Source organism: Sarcophilus harrisii, chromosome 3, assembly GCF_902635505.1.
Source record: "Sarcophilus harrisii chromosome 3, mSarHar1.11, whole genome shotgun sequence".
NCBI lineage: Eukaryota > Metazoa > Chordata > Mammalia > Dasyuromorphia > Dasyuridae > Sarcophilus > Sarcophilus harrisii.
Genome location: NC_045428.1, coordinates 568,529,658 through 568,556,323, shown reverse-complemented (window position 1 = coordinate 568,556,323; position 26,666 = coordinate 568,529,658). Strand labels below are relative to the sequence as shown.

At 39.5% G+C, this 26,666-nt stretch overlaps 1 protein-coding gene across 1 annotated transcript in view; it reads left to right on the top strand.

Moving 5' to 3' along the window:
* The window catches only part of FHAD1 (forkhead associated phosphopeptide binding domain 1), a 172,121-nt gene extending 146,038 nt beyond the window's left edge, over window positions 1–26,083 (top strand). Inside the window, exons 28-32 of the mRNA XM_031962819.1 lie at window positions 1,055–1,220; window positions 2,748–2,828; window positions 9,460–9,513; window positions 17,797–17,850; window positions 25,180–26,083. Coding sequence (XP_031818679.1) covers window positions 1,055–1,220; window positions 2,748–2,828; window positions 9,460–9,513; window positions 17,797–17,850; window positions 25,180–25,296 — 472 coding nt within the window. The 3' untranslated portion in view covers window positions 25,297–26,083. The remainder of the gene's footprint in view (window positions 1–1,054; window positions 1,221–2,747; window positions 2,829–9,459; window positions 9,514–17,796; window positions 17,851–25,179) is intronic.
* The last annotated feature ends 583 nt before the right edge of the window (window positions 26,084–26,666 follow it).

Genomic DNA, 26,666 nt, shown 5'->3' with positions numbered 1-26,666 from the left:
TAATAATAGGCATACGTTCATATATGTGTTATATATTTATATAAAACTTATGATGTGCCAAACATTGTACTAAACATTTACAATTATTCTCTTTTTTGGTCCTCACAACAATCTTAGGGAGATAGGTGTGATTTCCCCACTTTACAGATGGGGAAAACAAGGCAAAGAGTAAGTAACATGCTTAAGAGAAGGTATGATTATTATCTTTATTTTGTACAAGGGGAAACTGAGGCAAACTAGTTAAGTAACTTATCCAGCAGGTAATTATTATCTCCATTTTACAGATGGGGAAACTGAGCCAAACAGAGGTTAAATAACTTGCTCAGAGCCAAACAGTTACTAACCGTCTGAGGCTGGATTTGAAAATTCAAGTCTTCTAGTAGCCAAGCCCAGAGCTCTATCCTCTCAACTATCTAACAGCTCCTTACTCATAGCTAGTCAATAGCAAGGATTTAAACTCAGTTTTCTGATTTTAATTCCAGTGTGCCTCTCTGCCTCCACATGGCTATTCTTTGTCAAAGATGGGACTCAAATCTTGTTTTTCATACTCCAAGATCAATCCTCAATCCTTAGCTAAGTGGCTGGATCTTAAAGTCAGGAAGATCAGACATTTAACAGCTATATAACTCTGGATAAATCATTTAACCTCTCTCTGTGCCTCAGTTTCCTCATCTGTAAAATGAAGATAATGCATTAATGGTATTCACCTCCCTGCAGTTGTTGTAAGAACCAAATGAGATGATAATTATAAAGCTTGAAGTACAGTGCCTGGCAAACAGTAGACACTATAAATGCTTATTCCCTTCAATTCTACCTTAATAGAGGATCGAATTCTGAGGCAGTTTATAGAATATATATTTTTTGTTGCTTGAGAAAGCAATACAGATTTGTCATCATCATCAATGCTGTTGTTATTACCCTAGCCTCCAGTTTATTATAAAACCATTCAATTGGCCCTGTGCCACAACACACAGAGGCCTTCCTAGGAAAACACTTGGGAGGCGGTAACTACAGGAAAGGAGAAGAAAGAGATTTTACTTCTCTCTTTGACCAGGCAGAATAAAATGCCCGTGCAGGAGTACCAGGAACAGGTGAGTAAACTAGAAGATGAAATCTACAAGGAGACAGAAGAGAAAGCTCTGCTAAAAGAAGCCCTGGAGAGAGCTGAGCACCAGCTCAGCCTGGAGAAGAGGATGAACCGCTCCATCAAGCAGCAGAAGGTCAGTGGCTAATGCCTCTATCATACTTTGAAAGGGTCAGAGCACATGGGTTCAAATCTTGCCTCTGGCACTTACTAACCAGGAGGTATCCTGCTGTAAAATAATGAGCTCCAAAGTAACTTCCAGCTCTACCCATGATCTTCTGGCAGACTCAAATCTTGGTTCTCCTACCTTTGAAGTCTTGGACCAGACCCTTCCCCTGTTAGAACCTTTGGCTCTTCCTCCAGCAAATGAAGCTGGTGGATGGAACTTGATGCCTCAAAACCACATAACTTTAAGCCTAATGAAGTGTGTGGCCTTGGGCAAGGTACTCCCTCACTCAGCCTCAGTTCCCTCATCTGTAATTTGAGGTTTGGGGACTATATGTTTCCTTCCAGCTCTGATGTTTTCTGAACCTAAGAAGTAAAACCTCCAGCTGTGCTCAGTGATGCTCCCCATGCTGGAGTGGCTTAAGAAGGATCAGGGAGGCAGTTGAGGCAGGAGGCATCCCGAAATTAGGATGACCTGAGTTCAAATCTGGTCTCAGACATGTAACACTTCCTAGCTGTGTAATCCTGGGCAAGTCACTTAATCCCAATTGCCTCAGCAAAAAAGGAGGAGGAGGAGGAGGAGGAGGAGGAGGAGGAGGAGGAAAACAGGGTCAGGGACATTAAAAGATGTTTGTCTCATGGTGCAGCAGCTGGCTCATTTTGTTAGGAAGTAAAGAGATATATCCAAAAGAAGCTCCTCCTGCCTCTCCCAGGTTGCTCAATCATGTGTAAATTCCCAGTTCTATTTTAGTCTTATCAGGAGACAGTTTCCTGGAGATGGGAAGATCACGGATTCTTTACCTAAGATCCATAGATAGATTTGAACATGCTCATGAACTCTGATGGAGAAGAAAAGTATATCACTATTTTACCTGCTAGTAGCTAGTTCAGTTTTTCATTGTGAGCATTTATGCTTCAGGGTTTTATTATTTTATTGATTACATAGACTTAAAAGTTATGGAGGAAAATGGAAATAGAGCAGATTAATCTTAAAAGCATGTCCTAGGTTTTCAGGAAACCAGTTGTTAGATATCTGTCATCACACCATCACCTCTATCTCACCTCTGAAAGACTTCTCTGAGGGAGAATGTGTATCCTTATGCAGTAAAAAAAAAAAAAAAAGTTGTTCCATGGCAATCCCAATAAACTTTGGACAGAAAATGTCATCTGCATCCAGAAAGAGAACTATGGTGATTGAATGTAAATCAACACTATTTTTTCCTGGTTTTTTCCCCTTCTGTTGTGGTTTTTCCCTTTTGTTTTGATTTTTCTCTCCCAACATGATTTCTAAAGAAATGTGTATTTAAAAAGTTAACATATTTGTAAAAAAATAAAATAAAATACATATATGGGGGGGGGGAGGAAATAGGTTTGAGATGATGGATGTAAAATGGGCAAGTGGGTCAGCCTAGAGGCTACCAGTATCCCAAGAAGTTCACAGATATGCTGAGGGTAGGCACAGATTGGGAAACACTGATCCAGTCTTGTTTTCCCCCAGGAACGGTTAGAGGAGCAGGAGCAGAAGAGCTTAAAGGAAATGCCCCCTTTCACCTGTACAACAAAAGAGAGGCATGAACGGGTACGATGATTAGAAATGTTATTAGATGGATTCTAGCTCCTAAAGACCAGCCACATAACTTCCAAGCTATTGATTACACTGAAGTAAAAATCCAGACTGAGTTCCTGAATAAAGGTAGGGAGAGGAAGACCTTCCGGGGGTCAGGGAAAAGCAGTTCATAGGATCCTCCATTTCGATTTTGAAGGGACCTTAGAGCTAATATAGCCTCTGTATCCTGATTTTACAGCTGAGGAAATGGAAGCATAAAGAGGTTAAAGGACTAGGGTTATATAACTAGTGTCTAAGGCAAAATGTGAATTCAGGTCTTAGTGACTTCGAGTTCAGTCTTCTAGATCTACTAAGCCACCTGAATTCAAATCAATTCAGCCCTTAATGATCACCTACTTTATACAAGGAACAAATACAATAGTCTCTTCCTTCAAAGAGCTTATAACCTATATATACAGAGGTAAGTAAATATAAAGAATATACAGTGATACCTCAGCCCTCATTTGCCCCCAAACGCTTTGAATTTGGTATTTGATACATTTTGATAAGAAAAAAATTGCATCAGCACTTCTCATTTGCTCAGCATTCACCTCACCTGGCGGTTGTTTTGGTCGAGCAGGAGGGATGTGAGGTTGGCCAGATGTAACACCCCATTGATGCTGCTGCTATTGCCCTCCACTGTAGGTAGTTTCTCCCCAGTGAAAGTGAAGGTAGTAGTGAGAGGGATTATCAGGCTGGAGCCTGTAATGCTGAGGTTGTGAGCATTCATTTTACAGATGAGGAAACTGAGGCAAACTGGGTTAAGTGATTTGTTCAGGGTCACACAGCTCCTAAGTGTCTGAGGCCACATTTGGATTCGGGTCTTCCTGACTTCAGACTCAGTACTTTATCTACTTCACCACCAACAAGTAATACAGAGTACATTAAAGAGGAAACAGCAAAAACAAAAGACTCAGGAAAGATCTCATGGACTAGTGGGCTTAGCTTGAAGGAAACTAAATGAAAAGACCACAAGCCCAGTAATGAATAAAAAGATGAAGTATGTTAGAAATTGGCTTTTGGATGAAAAGGGCAATATTACATATTATGATGTTGCTATCTTTATTTCTACAATGGTCTACAAAAAAATTTATCCATACAATAACCCTGTAAGGAAAATGGTACCATTAATATTATGCCCATTTTGCAAATGAGAATACTGACACTCATCTGCCCAATCTAATTTTGGTACTAGCACTCAGGTGAATACATTTGGATAGACCAGTATCTGATAAATAAAAGTCCTTGGGATTTTTTTTTTGCTTTGTGTCCCTTCTCTCTTCCTCCCCCCCCCCCCAGCATTAATACATACTTATTTATTGACTTGAACCCAGAACAACTGACTCCAAACCCAATGAATGTGTGCTTCTCCCAGAAATGAGAGGGAGAACCCATGGGAGAAGAGTTACTGAGAAGAAAAGGGCAGCAGCTGTGAATCTTAGCCAACTTTGGCTCCAGAAGGAAAGAAGGTGCTAAGTTTCAATGTCCTTCTCAGGGAGAGGCAGGGTTCGAGAGGAGGAGAAGTAACTTCCTGCATGCACCTTGGTCTGCAAGTCATTGCAAGAGAAAACTACCTGGGTTGAAAGAGTTTTGATCAGCTGTTACCCACTCCATAAGGGTGCTTGTAATATAATTCCCAATCACATCCAGTCAAAGAAAGAATTTAGAACTAGAAGAGACCCAATGTCCTCTTACTTCCTTACCTGGTAGTTGCACCAAATGAAAAAAGGGTTTCCCAAAAAAATACGCCAAAAACATTTTTTAAAAAATAAATATTCTGGAGTAACAATAAAAGAGAGGAGAGTGCTATGGAAAAATTACTGGCTGGGACTTCAGAAGCCCAAGGTTCAAAACCCACCTTGGATGCTCATACCTGTGTGAGATACTTAAGTAAATCATTCAACCATTCTAAGCTTCAGTTTTTGCAAAAGTTGGGAGCCTCTGAGACTCTACCAATTCTAGATGTATGAGCCAGAATGTGAACATGTGTTCACAAAAGGAGACTGAACTTGGAGACAATAAGATCCGAGTTCAATCTGAGTGCAAGTAGAATTGGGAAAATCTTGGCATTTTTCAGAACATCTGTGTTTCTTAAACCACAAACCAATGTCACAAGTACAAGATGGAGGAGAAGACAATTCATTTGAAAAAGATCCAGGAGACTAAATGGATTGCATTGATGAGGCAATACCAGAATATGCTAACTATAAAAACCTGTGAGATCATAGAAGACATTAAGGAAGGCATGGCTTCCTTAAATAGGATTATGATGAGTCCACTGTCTTCTACCTGGGTCAGAACATTTCTGGAGTATTGTGTTGAGATATGGAGATTTAGAAACAGCATTACTAAATCAGAGAATGCATGAAGGAAGTTAACAAGGATAATGAAGAGCCTGAAATCAAGTCATAAATGGATCCATTGAAGGAACTGGGCTGATCTCTTTGGGAGAAGGAAATCATGAGTCTTCAAGTATTTGAAGCATTTTTTTCATGTTCAAGTAAGATTCAACTTGTTTGCTGGTCCCAGAGGACAGAAATAAGAGCAGGGATAGAAATTTAGATTTAGTATAAGTAAGAAAATTTCCTAATCACTAGAATCATCCAAACAAGAGATGAACTGCCTCTCCAGATAATGAGTTCCTCGTTGGAGGTCTTCAAGCAAAGGCTGAGTGACTCCTCCTCAGGTGAAAAAACTTTTCAGAAAGAGCTCTGAATTTAGAATTAGGGAGCCTGGGATCAAATCTCATTTCTGCTACTTACTACCTTCAGGTCTTTGGGCAAGCCTCTGAATCTCAGTTTTCTCCTCTGAAATGAGGCAGTTGGACTAAAGAGCCTCTAAGGTATCATCCTGTGTGTGTGGTAGAAGGAATCCTTAGGGCCAGTGAGGACCTGAGTTCTAACTCTGGCTTCAAGGCTTGACAAATCCTATTCTTAGTACAATTCTTTCTTCCCCACCTCTGGCCTCCACAAAAAGAATTTTCCTATTTGAGATAAATAAGAACATAATTCAACAATCATTAAATAATCCTAGTTTCATCACTGGAAAGCAGTCAGAAGTGATCATCCACTAAGTCCAGATTCTATTAAAACTCTCTTCTATGTGGTTTTTTGGTTGTTGTGGGATGTGTGTGTGTGTGTGTGTGTGTGTGTGTGTTTTCCTGGAAGATACTGTCTTTCCCATGACTGAAGTCCATGGATTGTCTAAATTAGACTTGTAAGAAGGAAACATTTCCTGTCCAAGAGAGGAATGAGCTGACCCAGAAAGGAAAGGAGGAGGGACTCTCCATTCCTGGAGGTTATCAAGAGAGGTCTGTGGATATCTTGTCATGGTTCTTATAGAGAGGAGTCTTACTGATGTATGGGTTAGACTGGATGAATCAAGATCCCTTGTCCCTTGGAAATTTGGTAGAATGTTTCCACCCAGCAGCTGCAAGACCAGAGAATTCCCTCCAGAGTTTCCACTCTCCAGGTAGCTGGCAACCCATGTGAGAACAGGAGGGATGTAATATAAATGTTTGCAAAAGCAGCAAGATCCTTCAAAATTAATTTCTTAAAGCATTTTGTTTATTTTTCCAAATACATGTAAAGATGGTTTTCAACATTTACCTTTTCAAAACCTTGTATTCCAAATTTTTCTCCCCCCCAATACAGCAAGCAATTCTATGGAAAAGAACTTTTTTAAAAAGGTTGTTCATTTTATTTTTCAATTCACTATGGGGGGGGGGGGGAGTCAAGATGGCAGAGACTAGATAATACATTATTTTCTCTCCCACCCTTTTTTTAAAATTTATTTTATTTTACATTTACAGAATAAAACAAGCATTTTCATAACATAGTATAAATTTTTTAAAAGATACTTGCTCGTGAAATTGCAAATCTACTATGTACAATTTACTGTTTCTTTTAAATATACAACATGTAAATTTCTTTTTTCCCTTTCTTCCTTCCCTCCCCCAAGCTTACCTAAGAGATAGCCATTAAAGACACAAATAGGTTTGTGTGTGTGTGTGTGTGTGTGTATGTGTGAAATTATATTTATTGTCCCACCCTCAGCCTAAAAAAAATAAATAAATAAGATAAGCAAATAAATAAATAAAAGATAATAAGTAAATAAAAAAATAAAGCCCTTGTGACAATGATGCCAGTCAAGCAAAAATGAATCCCCACATTAGCCACCTCCATTGCTTCACCACAGTGATCAAAATAACCATTTCCTTTTGGGGACCTTGGCTCAATAAAACAAGAACCTACTTTGCAACTGGAGCAAATCTCTGGGCTGTTGGGAAAGAGTCCAAAGGGAATATTTGCTTAAACAAAAGTCTTGTTGAGTCCAAAGTTGTAGCTGCAGCCACTGATTTAGAGGAGCTGGTGGGTAAAGGCTCCTGCATACACTGGCCCTCTGGCCAAGCCTCATGGTCAGTGCCTCCTCTAGAACTTAACTGACACCTCCAAGCCAGAGCCTGAAAGCCCCTTGCCATAGACAAGAGTTACTGCTCCTGGCACTCGGCACTGTCTCCAAAGCAGGCTCAGCAGCGACCTTTTCTGAAGAGTCTGGCAGAGACTCTATGAACAAGCATGAGGAAGAGAGGGGCATGGCAGGGGGGGAAAGAAGGAGGAGGAGGGGGCCAGAGGGCATCTGCAGAGTCCCTGCTTTTAAGGTATTCTTCTGCTTGGGCCTGAGCTGATGGGGGATGCCCAAGGATAGCTTCCCACTTCCTGCTGGCTCCTGTCAGCCTGGAGCTGTCCCTGCTCTGGAGGTGGCCCCCAGAGGTGCCCTGCAAGAGAACTTCCAGCTCCCCCATTCAGAAATCTCTTTTTCATACCTGAATTCACTTTCGGAGAACATAAAATGCTAAAGTTAAAATGGGCCTTAGGACAGAAGGTCAGAACCAGAAGGGGCCTTAAAACTCAGGATGTCAGAGCTAGGAGAATCCTTAGGACACAGAATGTCAAGACTCAGAATGGCTCTTAGAACCCAGAATATCAGAGGTGAGAGGGTCTTTAGAACACAGAATGTCAGAGTTGCAAGGATCCTTAGAACATAAAAGGTCAGAACCAGAAGGGGCCTTAGAACTCAGGATGTCAAAGCTGAGATAGAACTTTGAACCAATATCAGAGGTGAGAGGATCTTCAGAATCCACAATGTCAGGGCTGGAGGAATATTAAAACAGAAGGTTTATACTCAAAGGGACTCTAATGACCTCCTTTAAAAAGGTTTTAAAGGAGAATACATTTGAAAGATCTGAGCATCCAGTTTTAGCTTCTGGCAGTCAGTGGTTTGGTGGCTAAGTGGTCATTCCCAGAAACAGGAAGGCCTAGTTGAAGCTCTGCCTCTGATACCCTGTAACAGTGTTTCCATGGGCATTTCATCTCTCAGTGGTCTAGTCCAGTAGTGTCAAACTCAGTTAAAAAAAAAAAAACAAAAAACCAGGGTCTTATTATAGGCACATAAGGATCCACATATTGTCTGGCCACATATTGTCTGAGAAAACCACGTTAACATCATCTATGTTATTTTGTATTTTTATTTAGTTTGTTAAATATTTCCGAATTCCACCTCAATCTATTTTGGGCTGCCCTTGGAACATTAGAACATTGCATCTGACATTGGAAGCTTCAGCCAAGTGTCCAACTGCATTGACAAAGAGGGCTTCCTCATCCAGGAATTCTCTTCACTTAATAAAAAATGAATTTTTTGTTTTTTATAATAACAGCTTTTTATTTTTCAGAATACATACAACATGCAAAGATAGCTTTTAACATTCACCCCTGCAAAACCTTGTGCTCCAAATTTTTCTCCCTCCCTTAGGCAGAAAGCAATCCAATACAGGCTGAACATGTACAATTCTTCTAAACATATTTCTACATTTATCCTGCTGCACAAGAAAAATTAGAACAAAAAGGGGAAAAACCGAGAAAGAAAAAAAACAAGCAAACAAACAACAATAGCAACAAAGGTGAAAATACTATGTTGAGATCCACACTTAGTGCCCACAGTCCTCTCCCTGGATGCAGATGGCTCTCTCCATCACAAGTCTATTGGAACTGGCCTGAATCACCTCGTTGTTGAAAAGACCCAAGTTCATCAGAATCGATCATCTTATAATCTTGTTGCTTTGTACAATGTTCTCTTGGTCCTACTCACTTCACTCAACATCAGTTCATGTAAGTCTCTCTAGGCCTCTCTGAAATCATCCTGCTGATTGTTTTTTAGAGAACAATAATATTCCATTACATTCATATGCCATTACTTATTCATCTATTCCCCAAATGATGGGCATCCACTCAATTTCCAGTTCCTTGCCACTACAAAAAGGGTCGGAGCTGATGGGTGATCCCTAAGGACAGATTATGAACTGTTTTGTGGATGTGGATCATTTTCCCTTTTTTATGATCTCGTTGGGGTACAGGTCTGGTAGAGACACTATCAGATCCAAGGATATGCACAATCTGATAGCCCTTTGGATATAATTCCAAATTGTTTTCCAGAATATTTGGATCAGGAAAAAATGAATTTTTTGAAAAAGTATTTCAGTCCCCAGGTCTGGAAGGTAAGTAAAAGTAGCAGCTAAGTTTTACTGGTGTTCTTTCTTTTATTCCAGAAGCCAGTATACACTGAAATGTTGAAGAGCAAAGTTACTGAACCACCTTCTATGGTGAGTTAGAGACTGATCACTAATGAAAAAAGGCTGGCACATCCCCAACAACCCAATGAGCCATTTATGGGATAGCAGAGAAAACAGTGAGAAGGCACACATTCCTAGAGGGCATTTCCCAGGAAGGTCTTTAACACTTAATACTCAGGGCTCCCAAATGCCAAATATTAGAGTTTTAGACTTGGAAAACATTTGACATATGATTTAATCCAACTCCTTCATTTTGCAGTTGAGGAAATAAGAGACCCAGAGAGTGAAGCTACATAAATAATAAGAAAGTAAGAAAAGCAGAATTTGAATTTGAATTCAGGAAAGCACACCAGTGCTTTCTCCACTATACTACAAAGGTATAAAACTACAAAGATATAGGCTCCCTCTCCCTCCCTCAGCTTTTGGTTACAAAAAAAAAGGAAGCAAAAGCACTCATAAGTAATTATAGAATCATAAATTTGGAAATGGAAGAGACCTTCCAGCCTTTGAGTCCAATACTCTTATTTTACAAATGGGAAAACTGAGTCTCATGGCTGAAATGACTCTCCCAGGGTCTCACAGTTACCCATTCCCTTCACAGTGTCTAATGGTAGGATTTGAATTAAAATTTTCCAGATTCCAAGACCAGAAATCAAGGGAGAGGAAAAAAAGGAATAAACATTTATATAGCACCTATTATATGCCAGATGCTGGACTAAGTGCTTTGCAAATATTATCTCATTTGTATTGCCTTGGATAACTAAGTGGTACAGGCATAGAGAGCTGGGCCTGCAATCAGGAAGACTCATTTTCCTGAATTCAAATCCAGTCTCAGACGCTCCCAAGCTCTATGATCCTGGGCAAGTCACTTCACCTGATTTGCCTCAGCTTCCTCATCTGTCAAATGAGCTGGAGAAGAAAATAGCAAACCAGTCTATTATTTCTGCCGAGAAAACCCCAAGTCCACGAATAAAGAGTCAGACATGAAAGAATAACAAGGCCACAGACATATCATGCTTGAATGACTTGGGGAGAAATTGCCTAGTTCAATCCTCTCATTTTTGCAGATGAGGAAGCTGTGGCCCAGAGAATATAATTTCAGAAGGTCATATAACCTCTAAAGGTAGAGTTTGAAAAACACAAGACATTCTGTCCCCAAATTCAGAACTATCTAGGACTTAAAGTAGGAAGTACCTTCTCAGCCAAAACACCATTGCACTAAAGTGTGAGCGTGTAGAGAGGCAGGCTCTTGGCTGAGGTCTTTTCCTGTGTCTTTATACCCTTTTGCAAGTGTGGTGTGATCCATCCATCCATCCACACACACATGTGAGAGACAGAGGCAGATGGGAACTGGCAGGCTGCTTCAAGTCTGGACCCAGACCAAATGGTGATGGAGGATTATGCAACAGATAATGATTGATGGGCTTTCCAAAGACTGGCCCCAAGAAGTAGCTCCAGCCTGGCCAGGAGAGAGAAGGAGATTCCTAGAACTTCAGGCTCTTTCTAAGCTTGGCCAAATGGGAACCATCTACGTCATGGTCTTGGAGAGAGCCCTTAAGTTAGAGGGGAGGCAGTGTGGTTTTAGGGAAAGAGCCACAGGATCTAGCTCCAAATCTTGTTTCTGCCCTTTACTAGCTGGATAAGTCATTTCTCTCTAGGACCCAGTTTCCTCAATTATAAACTAGATTGGATTAGATTTCAAGATTTTTTGTTCTTTGAACCCCTTTCATCAGCAATCACAAGTGTGTTGTGACCCCTGTGGGGTTATTTAATTTATAATATTCTGCTTAGATTAATTCATTAAGTGTTTACAATAACTACAATGATAACTTTTGTCCCCAAAAGTTCCAAATTAAAATTTACATTGTATTATTATAATTAAGATGTCTGAATACATTCTAAGGATAAGTTACCAACACAATTAGGAGGAGATGGGAGATTGTAGGGTTACAGACTTGGAAGGGACCTCAACAACCCCTTTGTTTTGTAGATGAGGAAATGAAGAGAGAAAGTGACTTATGAATGTCACAGAGGCAGTGAGGGGCCAAGAAGGAATTTGAACTCAGCCCTCTTTCTAATGATTAACTCACATTTACCTACAGAACACAGAAAGTCCAAGACCTGGCACATTGTTGGTGCTTACTCGGTTCTAGTAGGATTGTGTTGGAACATAAGGATATATAAACCATTTTCACCACATTAACCTGGTGAGAGGCACATTTCCCACATTTTATAGCCAAGCAAATACTCCAACCAAGCAAGACTACTGAACCTTTCCCATGTGGTCCTACCCTCTTCCATCCCAGGGCATTCACTGCAGACTGTCCCTTGTCCTGGAATCCACTTCCTCCTCTCTGCCTTTAGAAGTCTTTCTCTGCTTTTAAGGCTTTACTCAAGGAACTTCTCTGCAAAGCCTTCCAAGATGATCCCAGGTATTAATGTCCTCTCCCTTCAGAGCTTTCCTTAGCTAAGTAGTACAATGGGTAAAATAGTGGACCTGGAGTCAGGAAAATCAGAATTCAAATCCAGTTTCTGGCACTTACTAGCTCTGTGGTACTGGGCAAATCACTTTACTTCTATTTGCCTCCATTTCCTCATCTATAAAATGAGACTCGTAATAACATCTACTCCCAAGGTCATTTTTAGATCAAAGAGATAATCATTGTAAAACACTTAATGCCTGACACATAATTTTGTTGTTGTTGCTCAGTAATTTCTGTGGTGATACCATTTGGGATTTTCCTTGGCAAAGATACTGAAGTGATTTTTCTTCTCCAGTTCATTTTATAGATGAGGAAACCAAGGTAAACTGGGTTAAGTGACTTGTTTTGGATCACACAGCTCCTAAGTATCTGAGACCACATTTGGACTCAGGTCTTCCTGACTCCAGACTCAGTACTCTATCCACTGTACCACCATCAAATAATACAAATACAAAGTACACTCAAGATGAAACAGCAATAACAAAAGAAAGACTTGGGAAAGGTCTCATAGACTACAGGTCATCTTGAAGGAAACTTAATGAAAAAACCAAAGCCCAGAAATGAAGTAGATCAGAAATTGGCTTTTGGATGGAAATGGCAATATTACATATTGTGGTGTTGCTGCTGCTGCCATCTTTGTTATTTCTACAGTGACTTACAAAATTTTTTTCCACACAATAACCCTGTAAGGAAAATGATACCATTAATATTATGCCCATTTTGCAAATTAGGATATTGAGGCTCATCTGCCCAATCTACATTTTGACAGACTAGTGTCTGATAGAATATAAGGTCATTGGAAATTTTTTTTTTGCTTTCCATCCCCTCTTCCTGCCCCCTCCTGCCCCCCACCATTAATACATACTTATTGATTGACTTGAACCTGGAACAACTGACTTCAAACCCAATGAATATGTGCTTCTCCCAGAAATGAGAGGGAGGAGACTTGGGAGGAGAAGAGTTACTAAGAAGAGAAGGCAGCATCTGTGAACCTTAGCCACCTTTGGCCCCAGAAAGCCTTCTTCAGGGAGGGGCAAGGTTAGGGAGGAGGAGAAGTTCCTCTTCCTGCATGCACCTTGGTCTGCAAGTCATTACAAAGAGAGAACTCCTTGGGTCAGAAAGGGTTTTGATCAGCTGTTACCCACTTCACAAGGCTGCTTGTAATACAATTCCTAATCAGACCCAGTCAAAGAAAGAATTTAGAACTAGAAGAGACCCAATGTCCTCTTGCTTCCTTACTTGGTAATTGCACCAAATGAAAGGAAGGTTTCCCCAAAAAATATACTCCAAAAAAAATTTTTTTTAAATCAGAATTTTGTAGTGGCAATAAAAGACAGTAGGATACCATGGAAAGGTCATTGGCTGTGAATTCAGAAACCCGGGTTTCAAAACCCATTTTGGAGGCTAATACATGGGTGAACTACTTAAGTAAATCAATTAACTTAAGTCTCAGTTTCCTCATAGACTAGGTAGCCTCTGAGACTCTGCCATTTCTAGATCTGTGAGTCAAAATGTGAGCATGTATCCAAAAAAGAGGATGGATTGAAGTCAGTAAGAATTGAGTTCAATCTTATGCTTTTTGAGGCCTTTTGAGAAAATCCCAGCATTTTTCAAAACATCTGTGTCTCTTAAGCCACAAATCAACTTCCTAAGTACAAGATGGAGATGACAATTCATTTGAAAAAGATCCAGGGGTCTAGATGAATTTTGTGCATACTATGAGGCAATAACAGAATATGCTAACTATGAAAACATGTCAGATCTTAGAAGCCATTAAGGAAGGTATAGCCACCCTTTGGGGTTGTGATGAGCTCAGTCTTCTACCTGGGTCAGAACATTTCTAGAGTATCATATTGAGAGCTAGAAATTTAAAAGCAACATTGCTAAATGAAAGAACGGATGGAGGAAGTCAAACAAGGATAATAAAGAGCCTGAGATCAAGCCATAAATAGATCAATTGAAGGAACTGGGCTGATTTCTCTGGGAGAAAGAAGTCATGAGTCTTCAAGTATTTGAAGCACTTTTTTTTATGTGGAAGAGAGATTCAACTTGTTCTCTTTGTCCCCAGAGGACAGAGTTAGGAGCAGGGCTAGAAATTTAGGCTATGACTAGAGCTGTCCAAACATGAGATGAATTGCCTCTGAAGGTAATGAATTCCTCATCTTGGAGATTTTCAAGAACAGATTTAGTGACTCTTTCTCAGGTGAGAGAGCTTTTCAGAAAGAGCTCTGAATTTAGAGTTAGGATACCTGAGGTCAAATCTCATTTGTGCTACTTACTACCTGCTGGTCTTGGGGCAAGCCTTTGAATCTCAATTTCCTCCTCTGAAATGAGGTAGTTGGACCAAAGAGCTTCTAAGGCATCATCTTCTTCTGTATGTGGTAGAAGGAATCCTTGTCCAGGTATGAGTTGGACCAAAGGACCACTAAGGACCTGAGTTCTAACTCTGAGGTTCAAAAAGCTTGGAAAAATACTGGTTTTAGTGCAAGTCTTCTCCTTCCCCCTCTCCTGCCTCCACAAAAAGAATTTTCCTATTTCTGATATATAGGAATATAATTCAATGATCACTAAGTAAATCTAGTTCCATCACTGGAAAGTAGTCAGAAGTGGTCATCAACTAAGCCCAGATTCTGCTAAAACTCTCTTCCATGTGGTTTGTTGTTGTTGTTGTGTGTGTGTGTTGTGTGTGATTTTTCTGGAAGATACTTTCTTTCCCATGGCTGAAATCCCATGAATTGTCTAAATTAGACTTGTTAGAAGGAAACACTTCCTGTCCAAGAGAGGAATGAGCTGATCCAGAAAGGAAAGGAGAAGGGACTCTCCACTCCTGGAGATTATTAAGAGAGGTCTGTGGATATCTTGTCATGGTTCTTATAGAGAGGATTCTTATGAATGTATGAATCAGACTGGATGAATCAAGATCCTTTGCCCCTTGAAAATTTGGTGGAATGTTTTTACCTAGCAGCTGCAGGACCCAGAAAATTCCCTCCAGAGTTTCCACTCTCAGGTAGCTGGAAATCATGGGGGGGAGTAGAAGTTTGGAAGGGAGAAGAGGTAGGGAGAAGGGGAGCTGCAGGAATCCAATATAATGTTTATAAAAATAGTGGGATCTTCCACAATTAACTTTTTGAAATAGTATTTTATTTTTTCTGAATGCATGCAAAGATAAGTTTTCAACATTCACCTTTGCAAAACCTTGTGTTATAAATTTTTTTCCTTCTCTCTTCCCTACCCTTTTTCTAAGACAGCAAACTAATCAAAATGAACTTTTAAAAGAAAGTTTTTCATTTTATTTTTCAATTTATTATTTTCTCTCTCTCCCACCCTTATTCTTGAATTTTTAAATTTATTTTATTTTATTTTTAATTAATATAACAAAATAAAAATTTTCATAACAGGTATAAGGTTTCTTTAAGAAAAGACATTTGTACATGAAATGGCAAATATACTGTGTACAACTTGCTGCTCCTTTTAAATATACAACAAAGTTATTAACATGTAAATTTCTTTTTTCCCTTTCTTTCTTCCCTCCCCCAAACTTTACCCAAGAGATGGCCACCATTAAATACAAATAGGGTGAGTGTATGTGTATGTGTGTGTGAAAATTATATTTATTATCCCACCTCAGCCTCAGAATCTTAAAAAATAAATAAATAAAGCCCTTGTGACAATGATACCAGTCAAGCAAAAATGAATCCCCACATTGGCCACCTCCATTGCTTCACCACAGTGATCAAAATAACCATTTCCTTTTGGGGACCTTGGCTCAATAAAACAAGAACTTACTTTGCCACCGGAGCAAATCTCTGGGCTGTAGGGGAAAAGTCCAAAGGGAATATTTGCTTAAACAAAAGACTTGTTGAGTCCAAAGTTGTAGCTGCAGCCACTGGTTTAGAGGAGCTGGTGGGTGAAGGCTCCTGCATACACTGGCCCTCTGGCCAAGCCTTATGGTCAGTGCCTCCTCTGGAACTTAACTGTCTGGACACCTCCAAACCAGAGCCTGAAAGCCCCTTGCCATAGACAAGAGTTGCTGCTCCTGGCCCTTGGCACTCTCTCCAAAGCAGGCTCAGCAGCAACCTTTTCTGAAGAGTCCGGCTGAGACTGTGTGAGCAAGCATGAGGAAGAAGAGGACTTGGCAGGGAGGGAGAGGAGAAGGAGGAGGAGAAGGGGGCCAGAGGGCATCTGAAGTGTCCCTGCTTTTAGGCATTCTTCTGCTTGGGCCTGAGCTGATGGGGGATGCCCAAGGATAGCTTCCCACTTCCTGCTGGCTCCTGCCAGTCTGGAGCTATCCCTGCCCTGGAGGTGGCCCCCAGAGGTGCCCTGCAAGAGAACTTGCAGCTCACCCATTCAGGAACCTCTTTTTCAGACCTGAATTCACTTTCAGAGAATATAGAATGCTAAAGTTAAAATGGGCCTTAGGACAGAATGTCAGAACCAGAGGGGGCCTTAGAACTCAGGATGTCTGAGCTAAGAGAACCCTTAAAGACACAGAGTCAGAATGGCTCTTAGAACCTGGAATATCAGCGGTGAGAGGGTCTTTAGAACACAGAATGTCAGAACTGGGAGGATCCTTAGAACATAGAAGGTCAAAGCTGAGAGGGAGCTTAGAATTGTTATGGTCTATGAAAGAAAAAGACCAAATTGATAACAGATTTTTTAACAACTTGCAATACTTGGAGGATGCCTAGAAATATGTCTGAATACAACTCAACTAGGTTTTCCTATAGGCCTTATTTTATACCAAAAATCAACAACAAAAAAATGGTTATTCTATTCTAATTGGCTACTATTGACAAGGTATTTTTATTAACAGGATACAGAAATACTTGAGAGTAAATACATTGTCATCATTATGAAACTTTTATTTTGAAAAAATAGAGTGATGTGGTAAGAATTTGAATGAGATAGTGATAAAATATAATACAATTATGAAATGGGACACAGGGTGTGGGGTGTTTTCCCCCCAAGCAGACATTTGTTATGCTTTTTCCTTTTCTCCTGTGACTTTTAAAAGCCAAGATTGCATCACTTTAGTTCATAGAGGAATTCCATTTCAGAACCCAGAACATCAGAGCTGAGAGGGCCCACCGAAAACAAAATATCAGTGGGAGGGACCTTAGAACACAGGATGTCAGAGCTGGGAGGGCCCTTAGAATCCAAGATGTCAGAACTGGGAGGGCCCTTACAACACAGGATGTCAGAGCTTCGAGGGTCCTTGGAGGAGGGCTGTTAGGACACATTGTTAGAGTTGAGAGGGCTTGGAACAAAAGGTTTGCGTTAAGGGATTCTAATGACCTCCTTTAAAAAGATTTTAAAGGACAATGCATTTGAGAGATCTGAGCAACCAGTTTCAGCTTCTGGCAATCAGTGACTTAGTGACTAAGTGTCCATCTCAGAAACAGGAAGGTCCAATTTAAATCCTGTCTCTGACACCTCTTGACAATGTTATCATGTGCACTTCACATCTCAGTTGTCTAGAACAATGGTGTCAAACTCAATAAAAACAGTACATAAGGATCCTTGCTGGCCACATATTATCTGGGAAAAACACGTTAACATCATCTATATTTTGTTGTATTTGTATTTATTTTGTTAAGTATTTCCAAATTCCATTTCAATCTGTTTTGGGCTGCCCTCGGAACATCAGAACATTACATCGGACACTAGAACCTGCAGCAAAGTGTCCACCTGCATTGACAGAGAAGACTTCCTCATTCAGGAATTCTCTTCACTTTTAATAAAAAAAATTTTTTAAGTATTCCATTTTCCAAGTCTGGAAAGTAAATAAAAGAAGCAGCTAAGTTTTACTGGTGTTCTTTGTGTTTTCCAGAAGCCAGTATACGTTGAAATGGTGAAGAGCAAAGTTACTGACTCAACTTCTACGGTGAGTTAGAGATTGATCACTAATGAAAAAAAGGCTGGCACATCCCCAAGAACCCAGTGAGCTATTTGTGGGATGGCAGAGACAAGAGTGAGCTGGCACACATTTCTAGAGGGTATTTCTAGAAGAGCTTTCTAACAATGAATGCTCAGGGCTCCCAAACACCAAATATTAAGAGTTTATGACTCATTTAATCCAATTCCTTCATCTTGCAATTGAGGAAATAGAGACCAGAGAGTTAAGCCACATAGTAAGAAAAGCAGAATTTGAATTCAGGTCCTTGGACTCCACAGCAATGCTCTCTCCCCTATACTAAACTGCCTGTATTTGATAGAATCAAAGAACACTGAAGATAGGAAGGGACCTATAAAGGTATAGACTCACTGTCCCTCCCTTACCTCAGGCTTCCTTTTATAAAAAGAGGAAACAAAAGCCATCATAAATAATTGTGGGATCATAAGTTGGGAGATGGAAGGGACCTTTCAGACCTTTGAATTCAATACTCTCCTTTTACAGATGAGGAGTGACTCTCCCAGGGTCTCACAGTTACCCATTCCCTTCACAGTGTCCAAGGGTAGTATTTGAACTAAAATCTTCCTGATTCCAAGACTGGGAATTAAGGGAGAGAATAGGAAGGAATAAACATTTACATAGCACCTATTATGTGCCAGATACTGGACAAAGTGCTTTGCAAATATTATCTCATTTGTAATTCCCTGGACAGCTAAGTGGTACAGGCATAGAGAGCTGGGCCTGGAATCAGGAAAACTCATTTTCCTGAATTCAAATCCAGTCTCAGACGTTCCCAAGCTCTATGATCCTGGGCAAGTCACTTCACCTGGTTTGCCTCAGTTTCCTCATATGTCAAATGAGCTTGAGAAGGAAATAGCAAATTCTCTGCCAAGAAAACCCTAAGTTGGCTCATAAAGAGTCAGGCATGAAAGAATAACAAAGCCATAGACATTATATCATGCTTGACTTGGGGAGAAATTGCTTGGTTCAATTGGCTCATTTTTGCAGATGAGAAAGCTGTGGCCCAGAGAATGATTTCTGAAGGTCATATAACCTGTAAAGGTGGAGTTTGAGAAACAAAAGACATTCTGTCCCCAAATTCAGAACTGTCTAGTACTTAAAGTAGGAAGTACCTTCTCAGCCAAAACACCATTGCACTGAAGTGTGAGCGTGTGCAGAGGCAGGCTCTTGGCTGAGGTCTTTTCCTGGGTATACCCTTTTACAAGTGTGGTGTGATCCATCCATCCATCCACACACACATGTGAGAGACAGAGGCAGATGGGAACTGGCAGGCTGCTTCAAGTCTGGACCCAGACCAAATGGTGATGGAGGATTTATGCAATAGATAATGATTGATGGGCTTTCCAAAGACTGGCCCCAAGAAGTAGCTCCAGCCTGGCCAGGAGAGAGAAGGAGATTCCTAGAACTTCAGGTTCTTTCTAAGCTTGGCCAAATGGGTACCATATATGTCATGGCCTTGTAGAGAACCCTTAAGTTAGAGGGGAGGCAGTGTGGTCTTAAGAAAGAGCCATAGGATCTGGCTCCAAATCCTGTTTCTGCCCTTTATTAACTGGATAAGTCATTTCTCTCTAGGCCCCAGTTTCCTCAATTATAAACTAGATTGGATTAGATTTCACGATTTTTTGTTCTTTGAACCCCTTTCATCAGCAACCACAAGTGTGTTGTGACCCCTGTGGGGTTACTTAATTTATGATATTCTGCTTAGATTTGTTCATTAAGTATTTACAATAACCACAACGATAGCTTTGTCCCCGTAAGTTCCAAATTAAAATTTACATTGTATGATTATAATTGTAAAATGTTGTTCTACCTATAATTGCAGAAACATGCACATAATGCTTCAGATATGCATATTCTTGTTGTCACAAAGGAAAAAACATTTGTGATATAATTGGGCAATTATTTCATGCTTCAAGAGTGTGATTAAAGACTTTTTAGCTCAAATTCCTTTGACCATCCCATTGGGCCCAAATCCCTAAATGGGAAGCACTGCATTAGATGAATTCTAAGGGCTTTTTCAGAGCTACATCTCTGATAGTCTGAGTTAGAATCCACCCATTTCTCCGATTAAATTTGTCCTTTAGCAAGCATTTATTAAGTGCCTACTGTGTGCTAGGTACTATGCTAAGCATTGAATTCACAAATCTAAAACCAGTCCTTTACATCAAGGAGCAACCATTCTAATGAAGGAGATGACAGATACTGTGGTATTTTGGCATCCTGCATTGTGGTATCATAGCAAAAGCCCTGAATTTGGACTCATGGAACTAGTATTCTAATTCTGAATTCAAGATTTTCTGACCTAATTGTTCTTGAGCCAAGAACATGGGCCTTCCTCTGCAAAGTGAGAGGGCCAGTCTAGATAATTTCTAAGGACTTCCTAGATCTAAATGGCATGATCTCTAGAACTTGAGGCAAAAGTCCAGTCACCATGTTTCAAAGCCAACTTTTGGCCTTCAAACACTACTAATGTGTGGTATAAGATGCTTAATATATTGCAAGGACAGCTTACCAACACAATGAGGAGGAAAGGGAATACTGTAGGGTCACAAATCCTTTGTTTATGAATGAGGAAATGCAGAAATGAGGTGACTTAGTCAATGTTACAGAGGTAGGAAGGAAGCATTTGAAACCAGATTCTGAGTTCCTCTCTCCTCCATCCCTCTTTCCATTGATTAACCCTCCTTATCTACAGGACCCATAGTGTCCAAGACCTGCCACATTGTTGATGCTTACTGGATTCTAGCAGGATTGTATTGGAACTTAAAGATGTGCAAACCATTTTCAGCACATTAACCTGGTGAGATGCAAAGCTCAGGTCTTACCATTCTCCATACTTTATAGACAAGCAAACAGTCCAACCAAACAACACTACTCAATGTTTCCTTGTGATCCTCCCACCCTCTTCCATCCCTGGGCATTTACTGCAGACTATCCCCAGTCCTGGAATGTACTCTCTCCTCTCTGCCTTTAGAAGTTTTTCTCTGCCTTCAAGGCTTAGTCCAAGGGATTTCTCTGTGAAGCCTTCCCAGGTGACCCCAGGTATTAATGCTCCTACCGCTGATATTTATTGCCTAGGTGATCTTGAATCAAATTGCTTAGCTCCCAAACTTCAATTTCCTCATGTAGAAAATGAGAGGTTTGAATGACATGGCCTTGGAGGTTTAATTCTATATTTAGAATCCCATGATTGTTTGAAATAAATAATTTAGCCACATGGCTAATATATATTGAAGCTGTGATTCCAACCAAGGTCACAGGTTTAATAAAGGTTTGCCACCTCACACAGCAGCCATGGCATCCTGGCAAGCAGACTGGACTGAGAGTCAGAGGAACCGAGTTCAAATATCAGCTTGTTTTCCTTCCTCCTTGTTTGACACTGTAAATTTCCATTTCATTGTTTTTAAAATGACATTGTCTCTAAAATGATCTCCAATGTGCCTCCTAGTTGTATAGTTTCTCTCTCTAACTTAGACATCAGAAAGTTTTACAGCTAAAAGGAATTTTGAGCTCACAAAATTCTGGATTTAAGATCCTAGCTCTAGTAAGAAGGGACCTCCTATGTATGGTCTAAGCCCCTCATTTTATGAACAAGGAAACAAGCCAGGATTACCTAGGTAATGCCAAAGGTGGGAAATGAGATTTGGAGTCAAGAAAATTCAGGTTCGTGTCCAGTCTTTGATACTTATTAGTTACATAACCATTCTTCAGTAGAATCTAAGCTTCCTAGGGGCAGGCAGCTTTGGTTTTAGTTGTTTTTTTTTTTTTTTTGGGGGGGGGGGGATTGTTGTTTTTTTTGTCATTGCATCTACAATGCTCACAGACCTTCAACCAAAAGGAATCTAATAAATGCTTGTTGATTAGTTGGTCTATCATTTAACTTCAAGTCTTAGTTAACAAGCATTTATTAACCACTTACAGGATGACAGTGAGATTAAAATGAAAAAATATATTTAAACATATTAAAATAAAATGGCAAATCTATTTTAAAATAAGTTAAATATATCATAATTATATAATATTAAATATATTTTAATAATGTGATTATTATATTAAAATGTATGTGTTTGTAAAAACGTTTGAAATTGGGGAGGCTTAGGTTCAAATCCTACCTCTGACGCTTATTAGCTGCGTGACCCTAGGCAAATCATCCCACCATTCTGAGCTTCAGCTTCCCTGTCTGTAAGGTAAAACAAATTAGATAATTTTGAAGAACCTTCTACTTCAAAAAAAAAAAAATTAAATCATATAAATGTCAGTTCATGTGGCTATTTTAATGATCCACTAATCATTCTTGTATAATATATTATCAATGCATTTTAGTAATAAAATCTCCAATTTGGGTGAAGCTCCCTATTTTTTTCCAAATTCCAAATTCATTTTTCCAAATATATGCAAAGCTAGTTTTCAACACTCACCTTTGCAAAACCTTGTATTCCAAATGTTTCTCCATCTCTCCCCTCTTCCTCCTCCCAAGACAGTAAGTAATTCAATATAGGTTACGTTTGTGCATTTCTTCTAAACATATTTCCATATTCATCGTGCTGCAGAAAAATCAGATCAAAAGGGGGGAAAACCACAAGAAAGAAAAAACAAACAATAACAAAAAAGTCAAAATATTATGCTTTGGTCCATATTCAGTCTCTATAATTCTCTCTCTGGATGCAGATGGCACTTTCTATTTGTCTATTGCAATTACCTTGAATCACCTCATTGTTGAAAAGAGCCAAGTCCAGCATAGTTGATCATGTGATGATCATTGTTGCTACTATGTACAATGTTTTCTTGGTTCTGCTCACTTCACTCAGCATCAGTTCATGTAAATATTCCCAGGCTTTTCTGAAATCAGCCTGCTCATCATTTCTTATAGAACAATAATATTCCATTACTTTCATATACCATAACTTATTCAACCATTCCCCAATTGATAGGCATTCACTCAATTTCCATTTCCTTGCCACTATAAAAAAGGGCTGCTATAAACATTTTTGCACATGTGGGCCCTTTTCCCTCTATTATGATCTCTTTGGGATATAGACCCATAAGAAGAACTCCTGGAAAAACTGTATGCACAGTTATATAGCTCTTTGAGATGTCCCCTATTTGTCATTACTAATAGCTATTCTTGGTCAAGATTTCTCACTCCTTTCCTGGTGGCTGAATTTAGAAGATCTTATCAGATGTGAATTTGTACCTACTGATTGCTGTGTACATTGTCTAGCTGCTATTTTTTCATTCTCAAAGTTAACACCTGTGGTTTCAAATATCACTCACTGTTGTCTGATCAGCAATCTCTGGTTACTTTTCTGTTGATGTTCAAACACAATTGCACAAACTTTGCTTTTCTCCATTTTCTGGAATTTCCCTCTCCCAGCTGGCCAGCCTCTTCTTATCTCCCACTTTCCATTTGTCACTAGACCAATTACTAACAGCTACCATACCCAGAGTTCCTCTACAGATACAGATATAGTATTTGGATTTTTTCTAAAGGAGCTCTTGGGTGCCAAAATTGGATCACTATCTAATCCAATCTGCATCTAAATGATTATACAAGGCTTCCTGAACTCTAAACCCTTCTATACTACACATACACACACACACACACACACACACACACACACACACACACACACTGTGTGTGACCCTGAACAAGTCACTTAATCTCTATCTGAATTTCTTCAATTGTAAAATGAAGATACTAATAGAACCTACCTCATCAAGTTGACCTTGGATCAAACGAGATAATAAAGTATACAGTAGGTGCTTAATCAATGTTTATTTCCTTTCCCTCCCCCCCTGGTCCAATCGCAAAAAGAACTAGAATAAGGAATGGGCAGACTCATAAAGTATAAGAATAATAAGCCTGAAGATCTTGGCAGCTCAGTAGTTTAATGGATAAAGTGCTGGATCAAAGGGTAGGCACAGTGTTCAGAGCTCAGTCAGCTGTACCAAGTCTTCAAGCTGAGGTTGGATCACCCTATTAGAGGAGGATATTGGTGAGATTATTATTCAGATTCCTACCTTTCCAGACTTTCAGCACTTTGTTTTCTTTAACTCAAACTATATTCGAGACAAATGGTTACATAAAGATAAAGCTACTTTTGTATCTAGTTTAATACTTTAATTTCTAAAATGGTTAAAATAGATAGAATTATTGTATTAGTAAGGAACTTTTTACTAATTTGGTTTTTGTGTTGGCAGTTCTATGTTGAATTTTAATTTTCAAGACGTTCAATTGAGAAAGAAGGAAGAAGGAAGGAAAAAAGAAGAAAAAGAAGGAAGGAAGAAGGAAAAAGAGAAATTAAAAAGGAAAGGAAGGAAGGAAGTAATAATAAAAAAAAAAAAGAAAAAAAAAAAAAGAAAGAAGGAAAGAGGGGAAAGAAGGAAGAAAAGAAAAAAGGAAGGGAGGAAGAAAAGAGAGCAGAAAGAGAAAGGAAGGAAAAGAAGAAGGAAGAAAAGGAAGGAAGGAAAAAAGGAAGGGAGGAAGAAAAAGGACAGAAACAAGAAAAGGGGAAGGGAAAAAAAATGGAGAGAGAGAGAGAGAGAGAAAGAGAGAGAGAGAGAAAGAAGAAAGGAAGATAATAAGATAATTCTTGCCCTCAAGGAATTTGTGTTCTTCTAATAAGAAGCAGCAGTATATACTCAGATAAAAAAAATTTGTACATAGTATATACAAAATAATTTCTGGAAGGTAGAGGAATATTAGAAATTGAAGGAGTTCCAGAAATGTCTTTTCTCTTTTCTTTCCTTCTTTCTTTTTTCCTTCCTTCTTTCCTTCCTTTCCCTCTTTCTTCCTTCCTTTTTTATAGTTCCAATATCTAACCCAGGGACTGGAATATAATATGTACTTAATAAATCCTTATTGAATTAATGAATTAGTTATAGTTGGATTGGTTGGCTTTGAGATCTCTTACAAGTCTGAGATTCTGAGTTTCCATGAGGTCATTCATTCAAAGTCACACAAAGAATTGAGGACAGAATCAGGACAAGAGCTGTGTCTCTAACCTATCAGTCCAGAAGTCTCACTAGAAAGCCAAATGGTGATGAACTCTGGGACAGACCATCTGGGACTAATCTAAGGCAAAATGGGCTTAGGGAGGGAGATCTATGAGGTGAGGCATAGGCTGCTGTAAGAAATCATGGCTCCCTCCAGATATTGGCATTCTGGGACAGCACCCCAGCCGTCTCAGGCTAATTATGACTCTGAGTCCTGGTCACTGAAAATGAGTGGGAAAGGTTGAATGCTATTTAAAGATTTTCATGAGTAATAATGAATATGTCTTTGTTTATGTGTTAAAGCTGAGGGCCAAAAAGATCACCTCCAAGACAGACCAGGAGAAAGACCTACCAAACAAAGAATCACCACATAGAGCCTTCCTGGAAATCCTCTTCTCTAAAACAAACTATAGTAATTAACAAAATTGTGCCCCACTACACTTTTCAAATCACAAGTCCCTTGGAGCCTTCTCTGGACAGATGTGGAATGCTGCTCCTAGATCTTTGAATCTCACCTAGAACTGGCTTCTCCTCCCTCCCCTAGGACTTGCATTTTGCACAAGACCAAATTTCAGAATGTGTGGCGGAAAGGAGTGTGTGTGTATGTGTTTAATACCTTCAGATGAATGTGTGACATCACCCAAATCAAAATCATTAATGCAGAATCCAGGGTCCTGAGTAGAAAGATGATGCAATGCATTGTTTGGATTATGGCCAAGTGGAGGCTCCCCCCAACCCCCACCCCTCCCTCCATCCCTCTTCTCCCAGTAAATCCTTTAATGGACCACAGGGCAAAAAGTCCTGTGGTTCTGGCAACTCTTGTTCTGAGCTGCCTCCATGTGATAGGATGGGACTTTGGGCTGCCAAGGGAGGGAGTGTTGTTAAACGTTGAATTTTGAGTTCATTGAAATAAATTTAGAAAAACTTAGTTCATAAACCAAGCCACAAGTCCTGAGGAACAAACTGAGTTCTCATGGACTGAAAAAGTCAAAGGCATTATTGTCAGTTAAACCCATTTTCATTATGCTAAGAATACCTGTTCTTTTCTTCAGTTGCTTTTCCCTTCATTCGACACTCTCTCAACTCTCTTTTCAATCCCTTTGTCATGTCTCTTTTATAAATGTCTTTCAATTTATAACAAAGATGGCTAAACCATCAAGAGTGAGAATTCACTGTTGTCATTGACCACAATAAAATTATTTTTCAAGTTATTAGTAGTCAATGCCTTTATTATACTACGTAATACCTGAGGATGCCTATTCTCCATTTCCAAGTGGGTTGCACTAGTTATCCTAGATTTGAAATACTTTGTATATTCACATCTAGTCAAGAACCATAGCTTGTGAGCCCCCACCAATGTGTTTACTTTTACTAATCAACCAGCAGATACAATTAGTTGAAAACAAGGTATTGAATGAAGAAACATACTAAGAAAATTAGGAATAGCAGATTCTTCTCATAAACCTAAGACACATTTTTCCACAAATATATATCCCACTAGTGGAACAGGTACACACACACACACACAAAGAATATATGTGAACAATGAGCATGTATTTAGAGGCAATTCCTGTGATGCTTTAGAGCTGTCACTGCTGTTTGGTGATATCATTGTACTGTTCTTCTTGGTCTAATAAGACTGAGCTACATAGTCTTAAGGGTGTTACTTTCTGCTGGCCTCAGCTGATTGCTGCTTACTGGCACCCTGCTAGTGCCATGACTATCACTGCTCATACTTGGCACAGTATTGATAGGTAAAAGGCTATAACTTCTATATAACTGGCTTCAAC